The sequence below is a fragment of the Tursiops truncatus genome, chromosome 2, assembly GCF_011762595.2.
Source record: "Tursiops truncatus isolate mTurTru1 chromosome 2, mTurTru1.mat.Y, whole genome shotgun sequence".
NCBI lineage: Eukaryota > Metazoa > Chordata > Mammalia > Artiodactyla > Delphinidae > Tursiops > Tursiops truncatus.
This window is the reverse complement of record NC_047035.1, coordinates 86,081,293-86,100,868: the sequence shown is the minus strand read 5'-3', so window position 1 is coordinate 86,100,868 and position 19,576 is coordinate 86,081,293. Positions and strand designations below refer to the sequence as shown.

At 40.4% G+C, this 19,576-nt stretch overlaps 1 protein-coding gene across 3 annotated transcripts; it reads right to left on the bottom strand.

Annotated features, from left to right (window-relative positions):
• Nucleotides 1-840: 840 nt before the first annotated feature.
• On the bottom strand, nucleotides 841-18,030 carry MAPDA (N6-Methyl-AMP deaminase). 3 transcript variants are annotated; one of them, XM_033851575.2, is made up of 10 exons: nucleotides 17,892-18,030; nucleotides 17,520-17,650; nucleotides 16,970-17,030; nucleotides 13,389-13,473; nucleotides 10,290-10,371; nucleotides 8,027-8,153; nucleotides 6,903-6,983; nucleotides 4,561-4,699; nucleotides 2,357-2,477; nucleotides 841-1,835 (listed from the first exon to the last, which is right to left on the bottom strand). In XM_033851575.2, exons 1-10 carry the CDS (start codon nucleotides 17,952-17,954, stop codon nucleotides 1,763-1,765), a joined length of 963 nt encoding a protein of 320 aa, XP_033707466.1. In that variant the 5' UTR covers nucleotides 17,955-18,030; the 3' UTR covers nucleotides 841-1,762. The 3 variants fall into 3 exon arrangements, with proteins under 3 accessions (XP_033707466.1, XP_019790963.2, XP_033707467.1); XM_019935404.3 differs by having other exon boundaries at nucleotides 2,377-2,477; XM_033851576.2 differs by lacking the exon at nucleotides 17,520-17,650 and having other exon boundaries at nucleotides 2,377-2,477; nucleotides 17,892-18,029.
• Between the last annotated feature and the right edge of the window lie 1,546 nt (nucleotides 18,031-19,576).

Genomic DNA, 19,576 nt, shown 5'->3' with positions numbered 1-19,576 from the left:
GGACAGGAATAAAGACGCAGACGTAGAGAATGGACTTGAGGACACAGGAAGGGGGAAGGGTAAGCTGAGATGAAGTGAGAGAGTGGCATGGACATATATACACTACCAAATGTAAAACAGAAAGCTAGTGGGAAGCAGCCGCATAGCACAGGGAGATCAGCTCGGTGCTTTGTGTCCACCTAGAGGGGTGGGATAGGGAGGGTGGGAGGGAGACGCAAGAGGGAGGAGATATGTGGATATATGTATATGTATAGCTGATTCACTTTTTATACAGCAGAAACTAACACACCATTGTAAAGCAATTATACTCCAATAAAAATGTTTTTAAAAAAAAAGGAATAGGGTAAAGGCAAAAACTCTTACCAGGGAAAACCCAATTTTATCTCAAACTAGCTCACAAACCATTATCTGCCACCCAATCTGCCACTCCTGAGGATGGAAGCAGCAAGAAATAATACATAGTCTTCAAACATTCTAAGAAAGAGTAACCAAGCCCACTGATGGGGGAGCAAGAGGATCTATGCACCCCTCCCTTTTAATACTCGTTCAGCCTTTGTAGGGACAGACTGGATGGCATGTGCAGCAGAGGAAGCAAGAATATATTAGGAGCTGGACAGTCATATCTGTTCTCATCAGTTGTTTCCTTAGTGCTATTATTTCTTTTTATTTTCCCCATGCTATCATTCTTCCCTTTATTGCTTATTCTCTATGGCCAATGCCACAGAACTTAATACACACACACACACACACACACACACACACACACACACACACACACACACACACACACACACACACACACACATACACTCATATATATACACAGAGGGAGAGAGAGAGAGCACTGCCATTTCTCTTTTACTGTAATCTGAATATAGAGGCTGTCTTGTCAACTCTGTAGAGAATTATTTTTATGGTAACCAGGTAGGGGAGGGAAGATGAGATATGAACATAAGAATGGATCAATTCTCTCTCCATTGTTCGATTCAAAATCTAAAATGTATCTTGACTCCAGGAGGATTAATCATGAGAAGGGCAAAGGCAGATATCAGAAGCTAGCTTTATCTGTCACTTAGGGTCACCCACCCAAAGGAGACTAACCCTGGCTACTGGGATTCACAAAAATGCATGGTATCCCTGGAGTCCACAGTTCTGGGGAATACTTAAGTGAAAGGAGTCCGATTAAAGTAAGCACAACAAAATACAGAGCTGTCATCACAAGCTAGATGGCTTAAAGGTTTTGGCGACAATCTGTTTTTCCTTCTCTCTTCACCTTATTTAGACTAGTAATTCCAAAACTTTTCCTGATGAGAACCTACTTTGATTTTCTTGAAGTTTCATGATCACTAATGAAGGACTGTTAAGTCAAAATCACTGCTGGAATGGGGAGTTCAGTGAGCAGCAACTTTCAAGTCCCTTCCTGTAAGCAGCATGGAGGTGAGCCATGGACAACCTCAGAGCCTGCCAGTCAGTTTAAGAGAGACTGGGCATCCGCCATGAGTAAGGTGCTAGTGTCGGAGCCCACGGCACTTGGCTGCTATGCTTCCACGGGAGGGAGCAGTGGACAGCTTACTAAGTGGGATACAGCAGGGAGATCTAGGTTGTCATACATACTCGAAAGTAGTTCACCTCATTACAGCTTAAAAATGGAACACTTTTGGCTTCAGATGATTCCACTTCTGCCTCAGATCAGACTTGGTGCTGTCAGAAGCAAAGATGTAGCTGATGGATTCATAAGACAGATCCCACACCTGAGACTGGGTCAAATGAAATGTTTCAGCTGCCAGCTGGTACTCTTGAGAAAGGTGTGTTGCAAAAACACCCTTATCATCGGTCTGCCAACATAAGCAAGAAAGTTTCAAAATGAACGAGGAAATGATTTTTTAAAAAACAACAGCTTTCGTTTAGAGTATTTTCCTATTTACCATGCTTCTTTTAAGAATTTAAACAGGGGCCTATAAATATATCCATGCACATCTATGACTGAACAGGCTTGTTTATCCTTTTTAAGAACAAAAAATAAAACACCAGGGCAGTGGCTCTCAACCACGGCTGCATGTTTAGATCACCGAGGGAGCTTTTAAAATGTATCTGTGCCCAGGACTCCCCTCAGATCAATTAAAGCCGAATCGCAAGGGCTGGGTGCTGGGCATCAGTATTGTTGTTCCCCCAGGTACTGTCCAGGACCTTTCCCCGTAGAGCCAAACCAGAGTCACGCTGGCCCTTTGCAGCCTCTCAAGCCCCAATCTCCTCTCACTCCTCCACTTGGGCATCACCCCCAAGGTGTGCAAGGCAGCCAGCTAGGTAGTGAATGTCTGACCTATGGCAACTCAGGGACTAAAGAGGAGCAAAATACCTCACAAGAAAACACCTTACACAGATCACGGCAGGATGGAGCATGCTGTACCAGAATCCAAAATGATGCTGCTTATAAGATGGAACTGTCTGACTTTTGACGTTCGAGGTCAAACAGAGTTCTAGATGAAGGGGGGAAAGGAAGAAGCCTCTTATTAAAAGCAGATTAGTAGACTCATTCACTGTCACCAAGTAGATACATGAGAAATCTTTCCAAACTATGCTAGTTTTCAGTAGTTCATTATTTTACAAAACTGACCTTTCTTACATGTGAAAATTTGTAGTCCAATAAGTGTAGTTGTGTGGGAACTATGTGCTGCAGCTCATGGCAGGGAATTAACATCCCCTTCACAGCCCTGTGCTTCTTTCTCCCTTTCTTTTACCAAAGAAGGAGAGGAAAGAGGGGTGTGATAAGCCAGTCACCATGAAGAAGGCAGGGAAGTATCGTGATAGGGGAGCAGAAGGAATCTTTGAAGGGTTGCTGCACTTCTTCCTGGTCTTACAGTGGGAGCTAAAGTAAAGGTAAGAAAATGGTAGCACTGTCGAGGGTTACAGTATTATAAAAAGCCAAGAGCAGAAATGGACTTCTTCTGTGGCTTCAAAGAAAACCTCTAAACTCCTTTACTCAGACAACCATCCATTCACTGCCTGCTGCAAGTCCATCTTAAGAACGACTTCTATGATTATAAAACTCCTGCCTTGAAAAGCTATGCCCGGCTCCCCAGCCAGAGTAAAATACTTCACCGACTTGACTGATGGCATCTGCTCCCTTGAGTAAGGCGGCTGCAACACAGGGCCACTCAGTCCCAGCAATGGCAAACCCAACCTGCCCCTGCTGAGAGCAGAGCCGGGCCACCACACCAAGTAAGATCACTATGCAAGTGGTTTCCAAGATCCTCTACTTTTGTAGAGGTTTAAAAATTTCCTTAGTAAAAAGAAAAGAAATCTCACCCATTATGAATTGCTGAAAAACTCTATGTTAGTTAAAAAACACACCCACACAGGTGTTACTACAGATTGTAAAATTTGTAAGTTCAGTGAATTCATCATTCAGTAAAGAGGTTTTCAGCCAACTGCTTCTTTCCCTCATCAGAAAGGCCTTCCCCAACTATCCAATCAAAAGTGGTTATCTCATCACTATTCTACCGGCCTGTTTAATTTTCTTCAAAGAACTTAACACTGATATTTTCTTGTGTATTTGCTTACTGTCTCTCTTACCTATGCTAGAATATAAGTTTCTTGAGAAAGAAACATTGTCTGTTTTGTTTACTGCTGTATTCCCAGCAATTTGAATAGTGACTGGAACAGAGTAGGCACTTCATAAGTATTTGTTGTTAAATAAAAATAGCTCCAGGGGGGCTTCCCTGGTTGTCCAGTGGTTAAGAATCTGCCTTCCAATGCAGGGGACGCAGTTGAATCCCTGGTTGGGGAACTAAGATCCCACATGCCGCAGGGCAACTAAACCCATGCGCCACAACTAGAGAAGCCCACGAGTTGCAACGAAGACCCAGCACAGCCAAAATAAATAAATAAATAAAAATAAAAACCCTACAGCTAACATTATACTTAATAGCGACAGACTGAATGCTTTTCCCTAAGATAGGGAACAAGGAGAGATGTCAGCTCTCATCACTCTTATTCTACAAAGTAATGGTGAATAAGTTAAGTTCGGCAATGTCACATAACACATGATAAATATAAAATAATCTACTGTATTTCTCTATACTAGCAATGAAAAATAAAAATAATAAATTAATAAAATAAATTAATTTAAAAAAAAAAGCTCCAGGTATACACATGCAGACAAGCAAGTGTGTGATGGTTAACAGACATATAAAAATATACTTGGAATCTTGCATAAGTCTTAATTTTTAACTAAATGTTACACATTTTCACAACATACGTAAATTGGTTAAAGTCATTCCAAAATACTAGACGACCTTATTCCCTCAATATAATACCTGGTTCCAGGAACTGGGGAATGTGGCAGTGAACAAGACAGATAAGGGCCCTGCTCTCATGGAGCTTATACTCTAATGGGAGCTAAAACTTCCTGTTATTTAATGAGGCTGAGAAAGCATCACTTAACTTCTAAATGATATTTATGTATTTAGAACAGTGCTTCTCTACATATGGGTTGCAACCTGGGGGCTGGGGAGGAAGGGACAGTGAGTTGCCTGGAGGACCTAAAGCCTTAAGCCTTACCGAGCGGTATCTGGTGTTGCCTCACAAAGTCCACCAGATCCAGGGATCCTCCCTCCAAGGAGTTGAGAAATGTGCCGTGCCCGATTCGGTCAGGAAGCAGGTCCAGGAGTACTTGTGTTTCTTTTTTTTGGTTTGGAATCTCAAAAAAAGGGGAAAGAGGGCATCAATAACCTCTTTCAGTGGTTCTTAAAAGTACTTTTTTCTATAGCCAGGTATTTTGTCCCTCTGGGAAGGTAATGCAGACATTCTGGGAAGCTGAACCACTTAGACCTTCCAGCTCCCTTCTTTGCCTTTTATCTTCCCACTTATTTCCCAGTATTCTTCTAGATTCATTTTGATGATAGTAACTATGGAGTCAATAGCCTTTTCACACCATTCTCCTTTAAACCTCACAAGAATCATACAAAAGTATTAAGATGAAGAAATCAAAACTCAGAAAAAGTAATTTTCAAAAACAAAATCTCACAACTCTATATGCATATGTGTGTTTTGTGTTGTGTATATGTCTTCATACATATTACAAAAAGGGATAGAAAAAATATATATAAATAACAAAACTGTTAATAGGATCAACTCAGGAGCAGAACTAAGGGGACCTTTCATTTTTTATTTCTTTACTTCTACTTTACACTATTTCTGTACACGTGGATTTTCTTCAGATACATATAACTTTTGTAGTTAAAAATACAAAGCATTTTAAAGAAAAGCTGTCCAGGCTCACAGAGCTAGTGAATGGTGGAGATAAGGGTGAAACCCGGCTCCATCTGACTCCGGGGCCCAGACTCCATCCACATACAGTGCGCTCATGTTCTATCTAACGACAAGGCTAGCTAAGTGCAAACCACAACCACCATGAAAATGTCTGGCTGTGTTCTTCATCTCCTAGATAGCCTAAAAGACAAACGACCATAACATGTTGAAATGAAATGTTTTATATCCAATGGACCAAACAAGAAAAGCCACAGAAATTAAGGTAAAGAGCAGGTTCTGATGCTGTGCACAAAGGCCAGAGGTAACTGGCCTCATGCTGGCTGTTCTGTTATCCTGACCAATGACTTCAATCTGGCATCAGTTTGGTCAACTAGAGGGTGTCCTACACAAGAAGGATCTTTTGATCAGAGTGTGGAAACATGGATCCTAGATTTTAAGTTCTGCCACTAGATTACTGACTCTCTGCTTTGTAGACATGAAAAAGAGCCAGTACTGACACGAAGCTCCCATTTTTCCCCTAGTCTTTAAATCATGACCTTAATTCTCAAAATAATCATACGAGGTAAGTAAACTAAGTATTATTTCCTGCATTCAAGAAACAAATACAGGGGCTTCCCTGGTGGCGCAGTGATAAAGAATCCGCCTGCCAATGCAGGGGACATGGGTTTGAGCCCTGGTCCGGGAAGATTCCACGTGCCACAGAGCAACTAAGCCCGTATTCCACAACTACTGAGCCTGTGCTCTAGAGCCCGTGAGCCACAACTACTGAGCCTGCGTGCCACAACTACTGAAGCCCGTGCGCCTAGAGCCCGTGCTCTGCAACAAGAGAAGCCATCAATGAGAAGCCCGTGCACCACAACTAGAGAAAAGCCCGCACACAGCAACAAAGACTCAAGGCAGCCAAAAATAAAAATAAATAATAATAATAAAAAAAAGAAACAAATTCATCAAGTTGTATAATTATGTATAGCTTTTTGTATGTTAAAAAAAAGAAAAAAAAGTAATAGGTAGAAGTACTGAAGTAGAAAGTAAATCCATCTGTAAAATGGGGAAAAGTCCAGGAGAGTCCCTTGGTTGCCTCACAGGGATGTGCTGATTAAGAAAGTGACTGTTCTCCAGCTACTCTCTGTGCATTATCTGCACTGTGCTCATGCTGCCAAGGAGCTGGTGCCACAGGGGCACTTGATCTTCTGCTGAGCCTTATAAAATGATGATGAGCTACTTCCTTTCTTGCCAGTGTACGTGACACATTCAGGTCCCTTCCCTGCAAGGACAGGTGAGACAAACTCATGCTTTTCTCAGTGTCATCTTGCCGCTAACAAGGCTGCTGATATAAATTCATGCATTTTCTCTAGCAAGCTGTCAATTAAGCTGTTTTAAGGACACAACCATAGTGCACGTCAACAGCCAACCCCAGGAACCACAAAAACAAAGGAACAGTAACGTGAGGGACTAAAGCAAGTTATGCCTTCATCATTATAATTTACACAAAAATATTTCTACTTTCTCTTTCTAAAAATGTTTTCCCAAGCCAGGTCTATCTTTAGCCATGTACAAATGATTATTATTTTCCATTAATTATTTTCCATTGTAATCTATCCTCTCCAGCCTAATTTTACAATATTATTTACCTCTGAAAGATGCAATGCCAACTTCAGACCTGATTTTTTAGCTTCTAAAAGAGGTTCCAAGAAGTCTTTTGCTTGTCCTACCTTGAAGACAAAAGTTAAAATGAGGATGTATGAGTACAGGCAAAGTGAAGAACTGGTTACTCTGTCTCAATAAAAAAAGAAATAAAATAATGGCAGAAAAAAAACGGCAGATGGACTTATTTGCACATTTTGTTTATAAAGTATCTATGGTGTGCTAGACATGTTAGAGAATTCAAAGCTGGCACAGACACAGTCCTTGCCCTCAAGAATCTTAAGTATCAGTGAACCTGATGACAATCAGCTAAGCTTGATATAACAGTCACCAAATTTTACTTTTGGAAGGATATCTAGATATCTAAAGCTAAGAAGGAGAACTCACCTGATTCAGGAACCAGCATGATTTGTAAAGAAAGCTTCTATCAAATGGACGGATGAAACAAGGCCAGAACAGCCCAGGTTTTGACAAAGCCGTAAGAACCAGGTTCACAGGACTTTCTATTTCAATGGTTTTCAACTGGGGTGATTCTGCCCTCCAGGGGACATTTGGTAATGTCTACAAACATTTTTGGTTGTCACAACTAAGAGGGTGCTGGTATCTATTGGGTAGAGGCCAGGGATGCTGCTAAACATCTTATAATGTACAGGACACCCTCCTACAACAAAGAATTCTTTGGCCCCAAATGTCAGTAGTGCCACAGCTGAGGCACCCTGCTTGAATCTGACCAAGAAGCTCTAGACCAGCCTTTCTCAACTGGGGCTTCTGTGAGACAATTTAAGCCCTAGCCATAATTAAGCATTAGACATGGATTACATGTTAATAAATTAACTTCTCTAGTAGAATGGTACTAGCTGTGAACCAAAATAAAATAATCATATTGTCATGCAAATCTTTTCCTCTTTTTTTAGGGGGCTTAATTCTTTCACAGAACCCTGTCTGAGAGCAGTTGCTATAGACGTTCTGGTCATCCAGGGCAGGATAGGGCTTCATCCACACAGAGAGTCTGCTGGACCTCTGGAGAAAGCAGGATGCTCCAAGCTAATCCTCATCCCACAAACTGATTCTACCTTTTAGACATAAAATATGTTTTGGAAAAGTAACTTACAGTAGGGTCTCCACTGAGGTCAAGGCCAAGAACTGTATCCTCAGTAGAAAGGAAGAACTCTTCAGCAAGTTTAACAGTCTCCTTGGCTACTGAAGGGCCACCTCTTCTGTCGACTGATATCAAATACCTTTGATACAAGAAAAACACAGTTGAAAATGAGTATTGATTGTGTAGATGAAAAAGACAACTCTTGAGTATGGCCAGAGAGGTATGGCAGGCTACATGGAATACATCTTACTGGAAAAGTACAGCCTGACTAACTTGACATCTTACTTTGCCATAAGGAATGAGACATAAATTACTAAACAGCACCAAATATCTAGTTAGTGTTCAAAGTTCTATCTCCTGTTTTTTTGTTCATGTATTTGTTTTTTACAGTTTGATTCGGAATCCAACTAAGGTCCACACATTGTGTTGGTCAATGTGTCTCAAGTCTCTTTTAATCTATAGCCACTTCCCCCATGCCTCCACCCTCTACCTCACACCTCCCCCCGGCCTCTTTTCTTGAATTTATTTGTTGAAGAAACCACATCATTTTTCCTATAGTTTCCCACATCTGATTTTGCTGATTGAATCCCCATGTTGATAACATATTCTCCTGTCTCTTGTATTTCCTATGAATTGGAAACTGGATCTAGTCTAGAGGCTTAATCAGATCAGATTCAATCTTGAGGCAAGAGGATTTCATAGGTGGTGATAGTTCTTTCATCAGGAGGCTTAGATCCCTTATTTCATTAAGGGTTACAAGACTGGTAATATTCTAATTCTAACATGTATCCAATAGCTGATACAAATTCATTCTTCATACATTACCTGGATTCCTACAAGGAATCAAATACCCAGAGAACTCCTGTTAATATTGTGTAATTTTCCTCCAGCATTTATTAGTTTATCTATTTATTCACAAAATAAAGAAATCTCTCTAGCATATATTTATTTACAAAATCTGGATCAACTATATATAAAATGCAGTCTTTTTTTTTTTCCACTTAACAATTTCCCCTGCCATTAAATGTTAGAAAACAATATAAATCATATGAATATAACATAATGTAATTGTTCTCTGATTGTTGGACATTTTAGGATATTTTCTACTTTTTGTTATAAATAACACTACTGTGAAGAATCTTAACATTAATCAATCTATTTCCTTAGGATACATTTCTAGAACAGAGTTACTGGATCACAGAGGGAAATTATTTTTATAGATCTTAATACCTCTTTAGAGAGGTTTTATTAATTACATATGCTCACCAGCAGTGTGTAAGTTCACAAACACTGGTTAATACTCTTTTTGGGGAGCGGGGTACCTGTTGAAATGGCATTGTAATATTTCGTTTTAAAATTATTTGATTAGTGAAGTTAAATAGTTTTCTATACATTTATTGGCCATTTGTATGTCTTCTTTTCTGAATTCTCTTGTCTTTTGCCTGTATTTTTTTTTAATTGGGGTATTAGTCCAGTTAAGCTTAATTTTGAGAGATTTTATAGCCAGAAACTATACAGTTAGCTTTCTTCCTTTCTTCCTTCAAGGACTTACTGAGCCCTAATTATGTGCCAGCTCTGTTCTAAGTACTGGTGGGGTAGTGGTGAATCAAAAGACAAGGGCCCTGGCCTCACTGCATTTACACTCTAGCGGGTGAGTGTGTGTACACAAATAAAACAAGAAGACTTCTGATCTTGTTAAGAAGAGTGCCATAAAGGAAATAAACGGGGTGACTAGAAGATGTGGGGAGGCACTTTAGATAAGGTGGTCAAGGAAGGCCCCTCTGAGGAAGTGACAGCCACACTGAGACCTGAATAATGAGAAGCCAACCATGCGAGGATACAGTGGAGGTGTGTTCTAGGCAAAAGTAACAGGAAGTACAAAGGTGCTGATGTGGGACAGTCTTGGACTACTTGAGGAACAGAGGGTGGGCCAGTGCGTGATAAGTGACCAGTGGTCCAGATGAGGCTGTTGAAGTAAGAAAGGCAGCCACGTGGGACCTTGCAGGCCATAGTAAGAAGCCTGGATTTTCGCTGAAGAGCCATGGGAAGCCATACTTCACAAGAGCAACAGGACTCAGAACTTTACTGCCACACGAAAAAATTCAGAATTGCATTCTCAACTTTAAACAACAAGGTTCTTGACTCTGTTTTTTATTAAAAGATAAAAATCGATTATTGGTTGATTTATAAAATCCACTATACTCAGGCTCAAAAGAGTAAATTTTTCACATTCTAGTATTTTAAATGGTGACCACTAAGGTACAATGCTTCTTACCTAACATCAATGTCTATGTTTTCTTGTTTGGACTGTTTTATACCCTCAAGTACAGATTCCACATAAGTCTTTTTAGTCATTCCTGGAAAGGACACAAATAAAACATTTTTAAAGAGATCATCAACTACTTCATCCTTCAACATTAGCATCCCTATATGAACAAATACATTTTCATTTTATGTGTGATACGGGTATGGTTAAAGATGAGTTATGGATACATTTTAGTAAATACCATTTATACTTTAATAAAATTGAAAAAAATGAAATACTAGAAAAATGAAATTAAAAAAAAGACATAAAATTCAAGCTTGTTTAAAAATTATTCTCAAATTCAACAAACATAAAGTTACTCTCAGGACTTCCCTGGTGGCGCAGTGGTTCAGAATCCGCCTGACAATGCAGGGGATACGGGTTCGAGCCCTGGTCCGGGAAGATCCCACATGCTGTGGAGCAACTAAGCCCGTGTGCCACAACTACTGAGCCTGTGCTCTAGACCCTGCGAGTCACAACTACTGAAGCCCACGCACCTAGAGCCCGTGCTCCACAACGAGAGAAGCCACTGCAATGAGAAGCCCACACACCGCAATGAAGAGTAGCCCCTGTTCACCGCAACTACAGAAAGCCTGCGCACAGCAACGAAGACCCAACACAGCCAAAAATAAATAAATAAATAATCAATTTAAAAAAAAACAAAAAACCTACCCTCACAAATTGCTATAAAAAGTTTAAATGCTTGTTCTAACAAAACAAGAATAACAAAAGCCCTTTTCTGGGAATTCCCTGGTGATCCAGTGGTTAGGACTCCGTGGTTCTACTGCAGGGGGGCATGGGTTCGATCCCTGGTTGGGGAACCAAGATCCCCACGTGCGTAGTGTGGCCAGAAAAAAAAAAGAAGCCCTTTTCTAAGGCCTGTCCTTAAAAACAAAAAATGCCAGAAAATGTTTTCTCTACTAGCAGAATGTTTTCCTGCTTGTCCAGGAAAAAATCCTCTCCCTCAACCCTGCTCAGACTCAGTGTTTCTCATCCAGGGCACTAGAGACGTTCTTTCAAGTTCAGGTGCTCAAGTCCTCCTCTTCTGTGGGTCTCTGAAAAAGCACTCTCCAGAACAACCTCCTCTAAAATACTCTCATACCCCAGTTATAAAATGTTTACTTTTGTTTTGTTTTGTTTTTTGCGGTACGCAGGCCTCTCTCTGTTGTGGCCTCTCCCGCTGCGGAGCCGCGCAGGCCCAGCGGCCATGGCTCACGGGCCCAGCCACTCCGCGGCATGTGGGATCTTCCCGGACCGGGGCACGAACCTGCGTCCCCTGCATCGGCAGGCGGACTCTCAACCACTGTGCCACCAGGGAAGCCCAAAATGTTTATGTTTAGTGGAAAATCTCTAGAAAAAACACAGACGATTATAAAGAAGAAAAATAAAAATAACCTGTAATCCCACCACTCAGAGATAACCACTGGCTGTTTTTCTAAGTGTGTGTATATGTGTAAACATATATAGATAGATAGATAGATAGATAGATAGATAGTTTTGAACAGATGAGATGCTACTAGGTATATATGTATCCTGTTCCTTCATTTAACACTGTATTCTGAGCAAGTCTTCACGTCATTAAAGTGTCTTTGCAAATATTTTTAATGGTTGCCAAATATTCCATTAACTTTTATTTAACTATTCTCCTATTGCTGCATACTTAAGGTGACATTCCCCTTTGAATCTCCATTTGAAGAGTCAACTAGCCCTAATAATTGGCAGGTCTCTTCTTTCCTTCCCTTTCACTATCCTCCTCAGGATACTACAGTTTAAAAATGTGAGACAAGAATCTTCTGCTCAGGGGGAGGAATAAATCGGGAGATTGGGATTGACATATACACACCACTATACGTAAAACAGATAACTAATAAGGACCTACTGTATAGCACAGGGAACTCTACTCAGTACTCTGTAATAACCTGTATGGGAAAAGAATCTAAAAAAGAGTAGATATATGTGTATGTATAACTGATTCACTTTGCTGTACAGCAGAAACTAACACATTATAAATCAACTATACTCCAATATAAATTTAAAAAAAAAAGAATCTTCTGCTTGTCTCATTTCAGCACTTACTTTACTATATGCAGTTTCAAAAATTTTACCCCCTGAATGATGCTGGGCTACACATATCAGGGTGCAAGATGATCTGGTAGGGCCTCTTTAGGTCACAGACAAAGTGCTAAGGAGGACCCAAGGGCACTACAGAATATCTCCTGATGCTGCTCTTATGGAAAGAGGGTCCCAGGAAATTTCTCCAGATCACATCCAGATCCACTCATCTCCATCCAGAGAGGTTTTGCCACATCACAGCTTGCTCCTGGCCTAAGATACCATCAGTCCCTGAGACGTGAGTCAATAACCTTCATTTCAGTGATTGTCATGAAATGTGATTCTGCATCCACTCATTGTCTCACAAGTGCCTTGATGCAGGGAACTCGAACTAGCATTTATTTAAGACAATGTAACTATAAGGAAAAAGTGTTCTCTTCTCAGAGTGAGAAAAATAAGAACAAACAAAATGTTTGCAGGTCTTTTTATTTCCCTTCAACAGACAATACCTGACCTGATTTTTTTAAGTTAAGAATAACTCACTCGGGGCTTCCCTGGTGGCGCAGTGGTTGAGAATCTGCCTGCTAATGCAGGGGACACGGGTTTGTGCCCTGGTCTGGGAAGATCCCACATGCCATGGAGCAACTAGGCCCGTGAGCCACAACTACTGAGCCTGCACGTCTGGAACCTGTACTCCGCAACAAGAGAGGCCGCGATAGTGAGAGGCCTGCACACCGCCATGAAGAGTGGCCCCCGCTTGCCACAACCAGAGAAAGCCCTCGCACAGAAACGAAGACCCAACACAGGCAAAAATAAATAAATAAATTTAAAAAAAAAAGAATAACTCACTCATTAATAACATACATCATTAATGTACATCAGAAGATTTGGACCACTGACCCTACTTTTACAATAGTGTAAAAGTAAATACTTCATAGTCTCAACTTGCAAACACATGCATCATCAAAGCACACGAGAAAAAAGATAGACATCTCCTGAGAAGTAGTTAGATTCTACCTGTAGCATTTTCTCTGGGTGTGCTCCTTAGTTCCAGGTACTTGACACCATCATCTGCAAATTCTTTAATGACATCTTTCGTGACCTGATAATAAAGGCAATGTATGCAATATTGATTATGTTAGTGTAAGCGTCCCCATGAAAATGCCACGTGCTACAGCTTTATTTCATGCATTAAGTTTGACTTGCAAGTAGTGTTGGGAGTCTCCCACATGGTGAGGATGACCTGCTTTGTCACACCCCTGGTGGAGGCTGTGACAAAACTACCACATTTCCAATAGCTCCCCTTACCCAGCGCCCATACTCACATGAAATCCAAATCTGGACATCACCCACACCTTTTGTTTCTCTTCTCCCCTTTTAACCATTTCTCTATTTGCTAATGAACAGCAGACTGATAAAACAGAGGCAAAACTAAAACCAGTAAAACCACCTATGAGTGTATACTATTTGAAATTTCATTACATATGGAAATAAACAACTAAAATGATTAGGTAGTACTGATGTACCATTTAAAGTCATGGCTTAAGATTCTTATTCAAGCTATTTAGGGATAAGTTGTATTTTTCAAGAATTTCTTCCGGCAGGGTTAAATTCCCCCCAAAAGTACTTAGGAAGATTCTTCTTAGGCAAAGAAAATGGGTGATAAATTTGAGTAAAACTGTATCCAATCTAGCACAAAACTCAACAATCCAAAAATTACTAAATCACCAAGATAAATGACATCTAACGGCTGAAGGCATGTTTTCCTTCATTGCCATCAACCCTAAAATATACCAAATCTAGAAGAAAAAAGGACCAAGTTAGAAATGCTGTGACAACCAGCCCTAGTTAGTCCTTACAGCTGGTATCCTACTCTTAACCTGCTTTGACCATGTGCACATGGGCACGCAGGTGCAGCGTCCTGGCCAAGGAACAAGGCTGGCTGGTTGCGCAGATGGTGCCTAACTGGGTGGCCCCGCCCGGTGGATTCATTGCAATCCAAGATCTGGGCCTCATCTTTTTTCTTTACACTAAAGCCAAAAAAGGAATTTATTATAATATGAATATAACGGGTGGCTTGGATTCACCAGGAGGTCTGGAGAATCAGCCTCAGAGATTACACAGCTCAGGACAACACAAAAGCATTCAAAATCACGTGACACCCCTGGACCAAGCAAGACACCACTGCTTCCTCCACCACTGAGCATAACCCTGCAGCCTCTGCAGCATCATCACAGGCACTGGACCCCATAGCACTGCTTTCTCAGGAACCCCATGATGCTGCCACTGCCACCACCAGAGCACAGGCCTCATCTTTGCAGGTTGAAGAACTCACATCTTATCATTGCTCCAGAACTAAGCAGACCCAGAGACACCCTACCCCAGCTCACAGGAGACTAACGCAGAAGCCTATTTGTAATGTATGAATTGCGAACGAGGGTGGAAGTGAGGGTGTGAAGCGATCCTATCTACTATCCAGGGCACCCCCTTTCTTGATGGTGAGGTACGTGTGAAACCAAATAGAACAACAGAAGATTGCTGGCAAATACTGATTGAGAGCAATGGGAGGAAGATTTCTCTAGGCCACATTAAGGCCTGTGGAATCATCTCTAGCTCACGTCCAAGAACACTCCCCTAGGGTCCATGTCCGTGTTGGCCAGATTCAGCCCTTTCTGCTCCATGCAGCAACAGGTACCGAGGGCAACTCTTGGCACTTTGGGCTTTCCTCTCCTATGCGCTGGACTGAGAACATCTACTCAAGTACTTTCTTCAGATAGAATCCATCACAATTAAATTTCCGCTTTCTCCAAGAATGGTAAGACTGCACATCTTGAATGAGAAAGAACATGGGCTCTGGAATCGGACAAAATAGTCAATTCTGCCACTTACTCGCAGTGAGTGACCTTGAACAAGTTACACTTAACCTCTTTAGGCCTCAGTTTTTTTCATCTGCAAAAAGGGAACAATAAAAATGCCCACCTCGATAGGGGGAGTGGGAGGGGGATGCAAGAGGGAGGAGATATGGGGATATATGTATATGTATATAGCTGATTCACTTTGTTATAAAGCAGAAACTAACACACCATTGTAAAGCAATTATGCTCCAATAAAGATGTTAAAAAAAAAAATGCCCACCTCAGAAAGTCATCTTGAGTATAGTGTCTGGCACATGCAACAGTTAATATTATTTCAGTCACATTTCAATCCTGTCTCTTTGAGATTACACCCAGTCGCCATAACTTGACTGTTAAGTGATCCCCGCTCAGTCCCACATCTGTAAACAATCTCTTGGCTTACTCTCACACATGATTCATTTATTATATGTAAATGTTATTAACTTCACTCTCTGGGGCAACTCACTGTCATCCTCTCGACCACCTACAGGTGTTCGTCTAAGTAGCACTAAGTCAAATGCTACAGAATCTTAATTCCTCGCCTCATTTTAATAAAGCTTTTTACCAACTTTGGAAGGAATGAAACAATGAGCATGGCATATGATACCCATGGAGCTCTCAGAATCTAAAATTTTATCAGGTTTGCTCTGTTACACTCAACAGCAGAAAGTGAGACAGAGCCTCCTGTGGTGGACGTTCCTAGCAGGGTTCAGTGGTACCTGTTGAGTGGCTGATTAGACAATGCTCCCTTGGGTTCCTATAAATCCCTGTGCATGTCTGTAACACAGAGCTTACCTCATGATGTTGGATTTATTCTCTTATGAGTCTGTCTTTCCAGCCTGACTATAGATTCCTGAGGGGCAGGGACCATGCTGATCTATCTTTATATCTCCCAGTCTTTAGCAGGGTGCTTGGAACATTGTGGGCACTCAGTCAACTTTTGTTGAACTAAACTTTTAGAGTTAACACTCCTCCAAAAGGTGATTAATTTACTTAATAACTACCATGAGGATCCGTGTCAGCCAAGGAGGAAAATTCTTTCTTGACCAGTCAAAAGTCACCTCTCCAGAAACGCAGGTTACATTTCTTACTTTGCATTTTTTCTAAGGGTTAAGAACACTGATAGGATTCTGCTTCTCTCCAATTACAAAGAGAATATTTAAAAATGCCAACCTGGTCAGATCAATATACAGAAGCCAGTCTGCCATATCAGACTGTAGTATCACAGAGCTTCAGCTAAGGCAACACAGTGGAGTCCTCTAGCTCTTCATCCCCAGAGGGAAGGCACAATTTCCCTAGGGATTAATCATTCAATCTGTAAGCACCTCTTGAACTTCTTCATTCTCTATAATGTCCACCCAGGGGCAGTTCAAAGTATCCCAAGCAATACATGTAAAGTCTGTGGTCAGATATTTCATATATATATATGTAAAACAGGACAAGATTTTCTCCTCCACATTGTCCACTACCTAACAGAAGATTCTGATCTTGATTCTTTCCTCATATCTTTTATAATGAACATATCTTTTGATATTAGCTCGTAGACAAATGTCTTACACTATGTTTTAAAAGAGTTACCATAAAAAAAGCAGAAAACATTTTTCATCAGATTCTTGATGACAGCAAAAGGTCACATGCAACAACAGAAGGGCATCAATTACTTACTAATTTTTAAACCAGTCTAAAAATTACTTCATTTCTCACCATTAGAATATCTTCAGGGCCAGTAGTAAGCTGATGAATAATTTGAAACATCTGGAAACATCTGCAACATGAAAAGTTTTAACGTACTTTAGTCAGCAAAAACTTCACTAAATTAACTGATTTTAGGCTAATAGTAATCATATATTTATAAAGAACTAGAGAATAGGTTTTTCAAAAATTACATTGATCTGGAGGGATAATCAAATGACTGAAAATCATACATTACTTTTAAGTGGGAAGTAACAGTTTCCCTTCTCCACCCCCAACCCCTACCCCAAGTGGTAGCAGGAAACTGGGGGAAAAAACCAACAAGTCTATATTTTCAAGTCTAAAGAATATTACAATATAGTGTAACTTCACAAACAATACAAATCACTAAAAATACTATCAACAGTCTGACAGTCGGAAAAAATGCTATAAGTCAAGTTATACTCTCCATACCAGACGGCTACCCTATTCCTTTAACTACAAAAATCTGAATCCTTACATACTATTTACAATCGCAAAATAGAGAAAAAAAGAAGTATGTCCACAATCTCCCCAAACTCACTCTTCTAAAGTTCTTTTCTTTCCCTTGTCAATCATAGTCATCTGATAGTGGATTTTAAGACCTGGCTTCTTGGCTATTAACTTCTTTATGGTATTGGAACTAATGGATCCATTCAAGTGGGCATGAAGTTCCTAAAATAAGAATACAATCAGTAAAAACTTCTCAAGTCCACTAGATTCATAGTATCATACCAGGTGCTTGATGTCTGTAGTCTGTACTAGGCAAACTGCCTACTAGATGTAGCTATATAACTTTTAAAATATACAGAGTTTGCAAATTCTACTTATAAAATGTACTTGTCTTTTGTGAAAAGAAACAACACAGAAGTCATTATAATTAACAACACTCCAGATTCCTTGGTTGAATTCTCACCACTTTAGGTAATTCTGAGTAAAAGGTTGTCTTCCATGGCTGTTGTTCTTCTGCCTCCATCATGATTTAGCAGAATAGCAAGGTCTTTCTCCAAACACTTATTCTTGGCATGAACAATACAATGTGGTTCAGTCAGTAAGTTCTGTGGTCTTGAATTTCCTTCAGATTGCTTCACGTCCACCCATTTTGATAAGATAAACAGTATGCATGGTTCTGGGCTCAGCTTCACCTATTTAAATGAATGTGAACATTTTCAGATGTTGATGCAAAAGCAAAGAAACAGGTTTTGTTAATTTATTCCTCTATAGACAAAATCTACTCCAAAGCTAACTTAAGTGAGCCAACAACCTGAACAAGAAATAAGAAAAGCCCTCAAGCTGGTAAGAGGTGAATTAAAATCTGAAATTTAGTAGGGTATATTCCTTTACCTATTAGCACTTTCTATAAAACTACTTCTAAAACTAGAAATTTATAAGACCTATTTTGGGTCCAAAAGTTTACATTTTTGAACTATTTAAAATATATAAAGGAAGAGGCATTGGAGTCAGATGGACCTAGGTTAATTCTTTTACCAGTTCTGCTCTTAAGTAGCTGTGTGGCCTTAGTCACTTTTAACCCCATGGCTTCAGTTTCTTTATTCGTAAAAATGGGATAAAAATGCAGAGTAGCTGTGAGGATTAATAAAGTACTTTAAATTCCCCTCTTCTATGTTCCCACATAATCCAGTGACTACCTTTAACTCAGTACTTTATCACACTGTATCTCAATCACTGATTTACTTGTCTTTCTTCCTCACCAGACTATATAAACTTCCTAACAGGGACTATGGCTTATACTACCTCTCTAGCACCTGATAGGGATAGAGTAGGATAGAGTAGGAACAGTTACTTTAAAAATCCCACTAAAGGATTAAAGACAGAAAGGGAATTTCAAGGGAGTCTGGGAGACTGTTGTAAACTAACGACCACTTAAAAGAAGAATCCAGTAACCTAGCAACAATCTACTCTACCTTGAAGGAAGAACAGGTGCACATCAGACGCACTCAAGCCACAAACCCTGATAGTTAAAACACAAGACAGTAGATACCGGTCTGAATCTTGTTACATGAAGTCAGGGAGTTAATAGTCCTTGAAGAGTAGCATTTCTTTGTGTAGCCAAGACAGAAATACAGGGAAACAAACTAGGTGAAAGGGGACATTATACTGAAACCTGAGATGAATTACCATATTTTAGTATATGTTCCCACCTTTTTGCTAATATACATATGATTTAAATAGCAGCATGACAGTCCTGGTTAAACCCTTCAGGGCCAAAGGAGGAAATAATGACGTAAGCCTTGACGTCTGCCCAAGAATGAGGAAGAAGGTGGTCTTCTTCCCCTCTCCAATTTTCTTTTGTTTATAAAAATGAAGCCTTCTCAGTCCTGGGGCAGAGCCTTCTCCCCTGCCCACTTGAATTTCTTACAAGCATCCCATGCTAATAAACTCACTCTTTGGGAATTCCCTGGCAGTCCAGTGGTTAGGACTCGGCGCTTCCACTGCACGGGGCTCAGGTCTGATCCCTGGTGGGGGAATTAAGATCCCACACGCCGTGCAGGCACAGCCTAAAAATAAAAAAGTAAACTCACTCTTTGTCACTTTCCCTCTCAATGAATTCTTTCTGCGCCAAGACAAAAGTACCTGAGT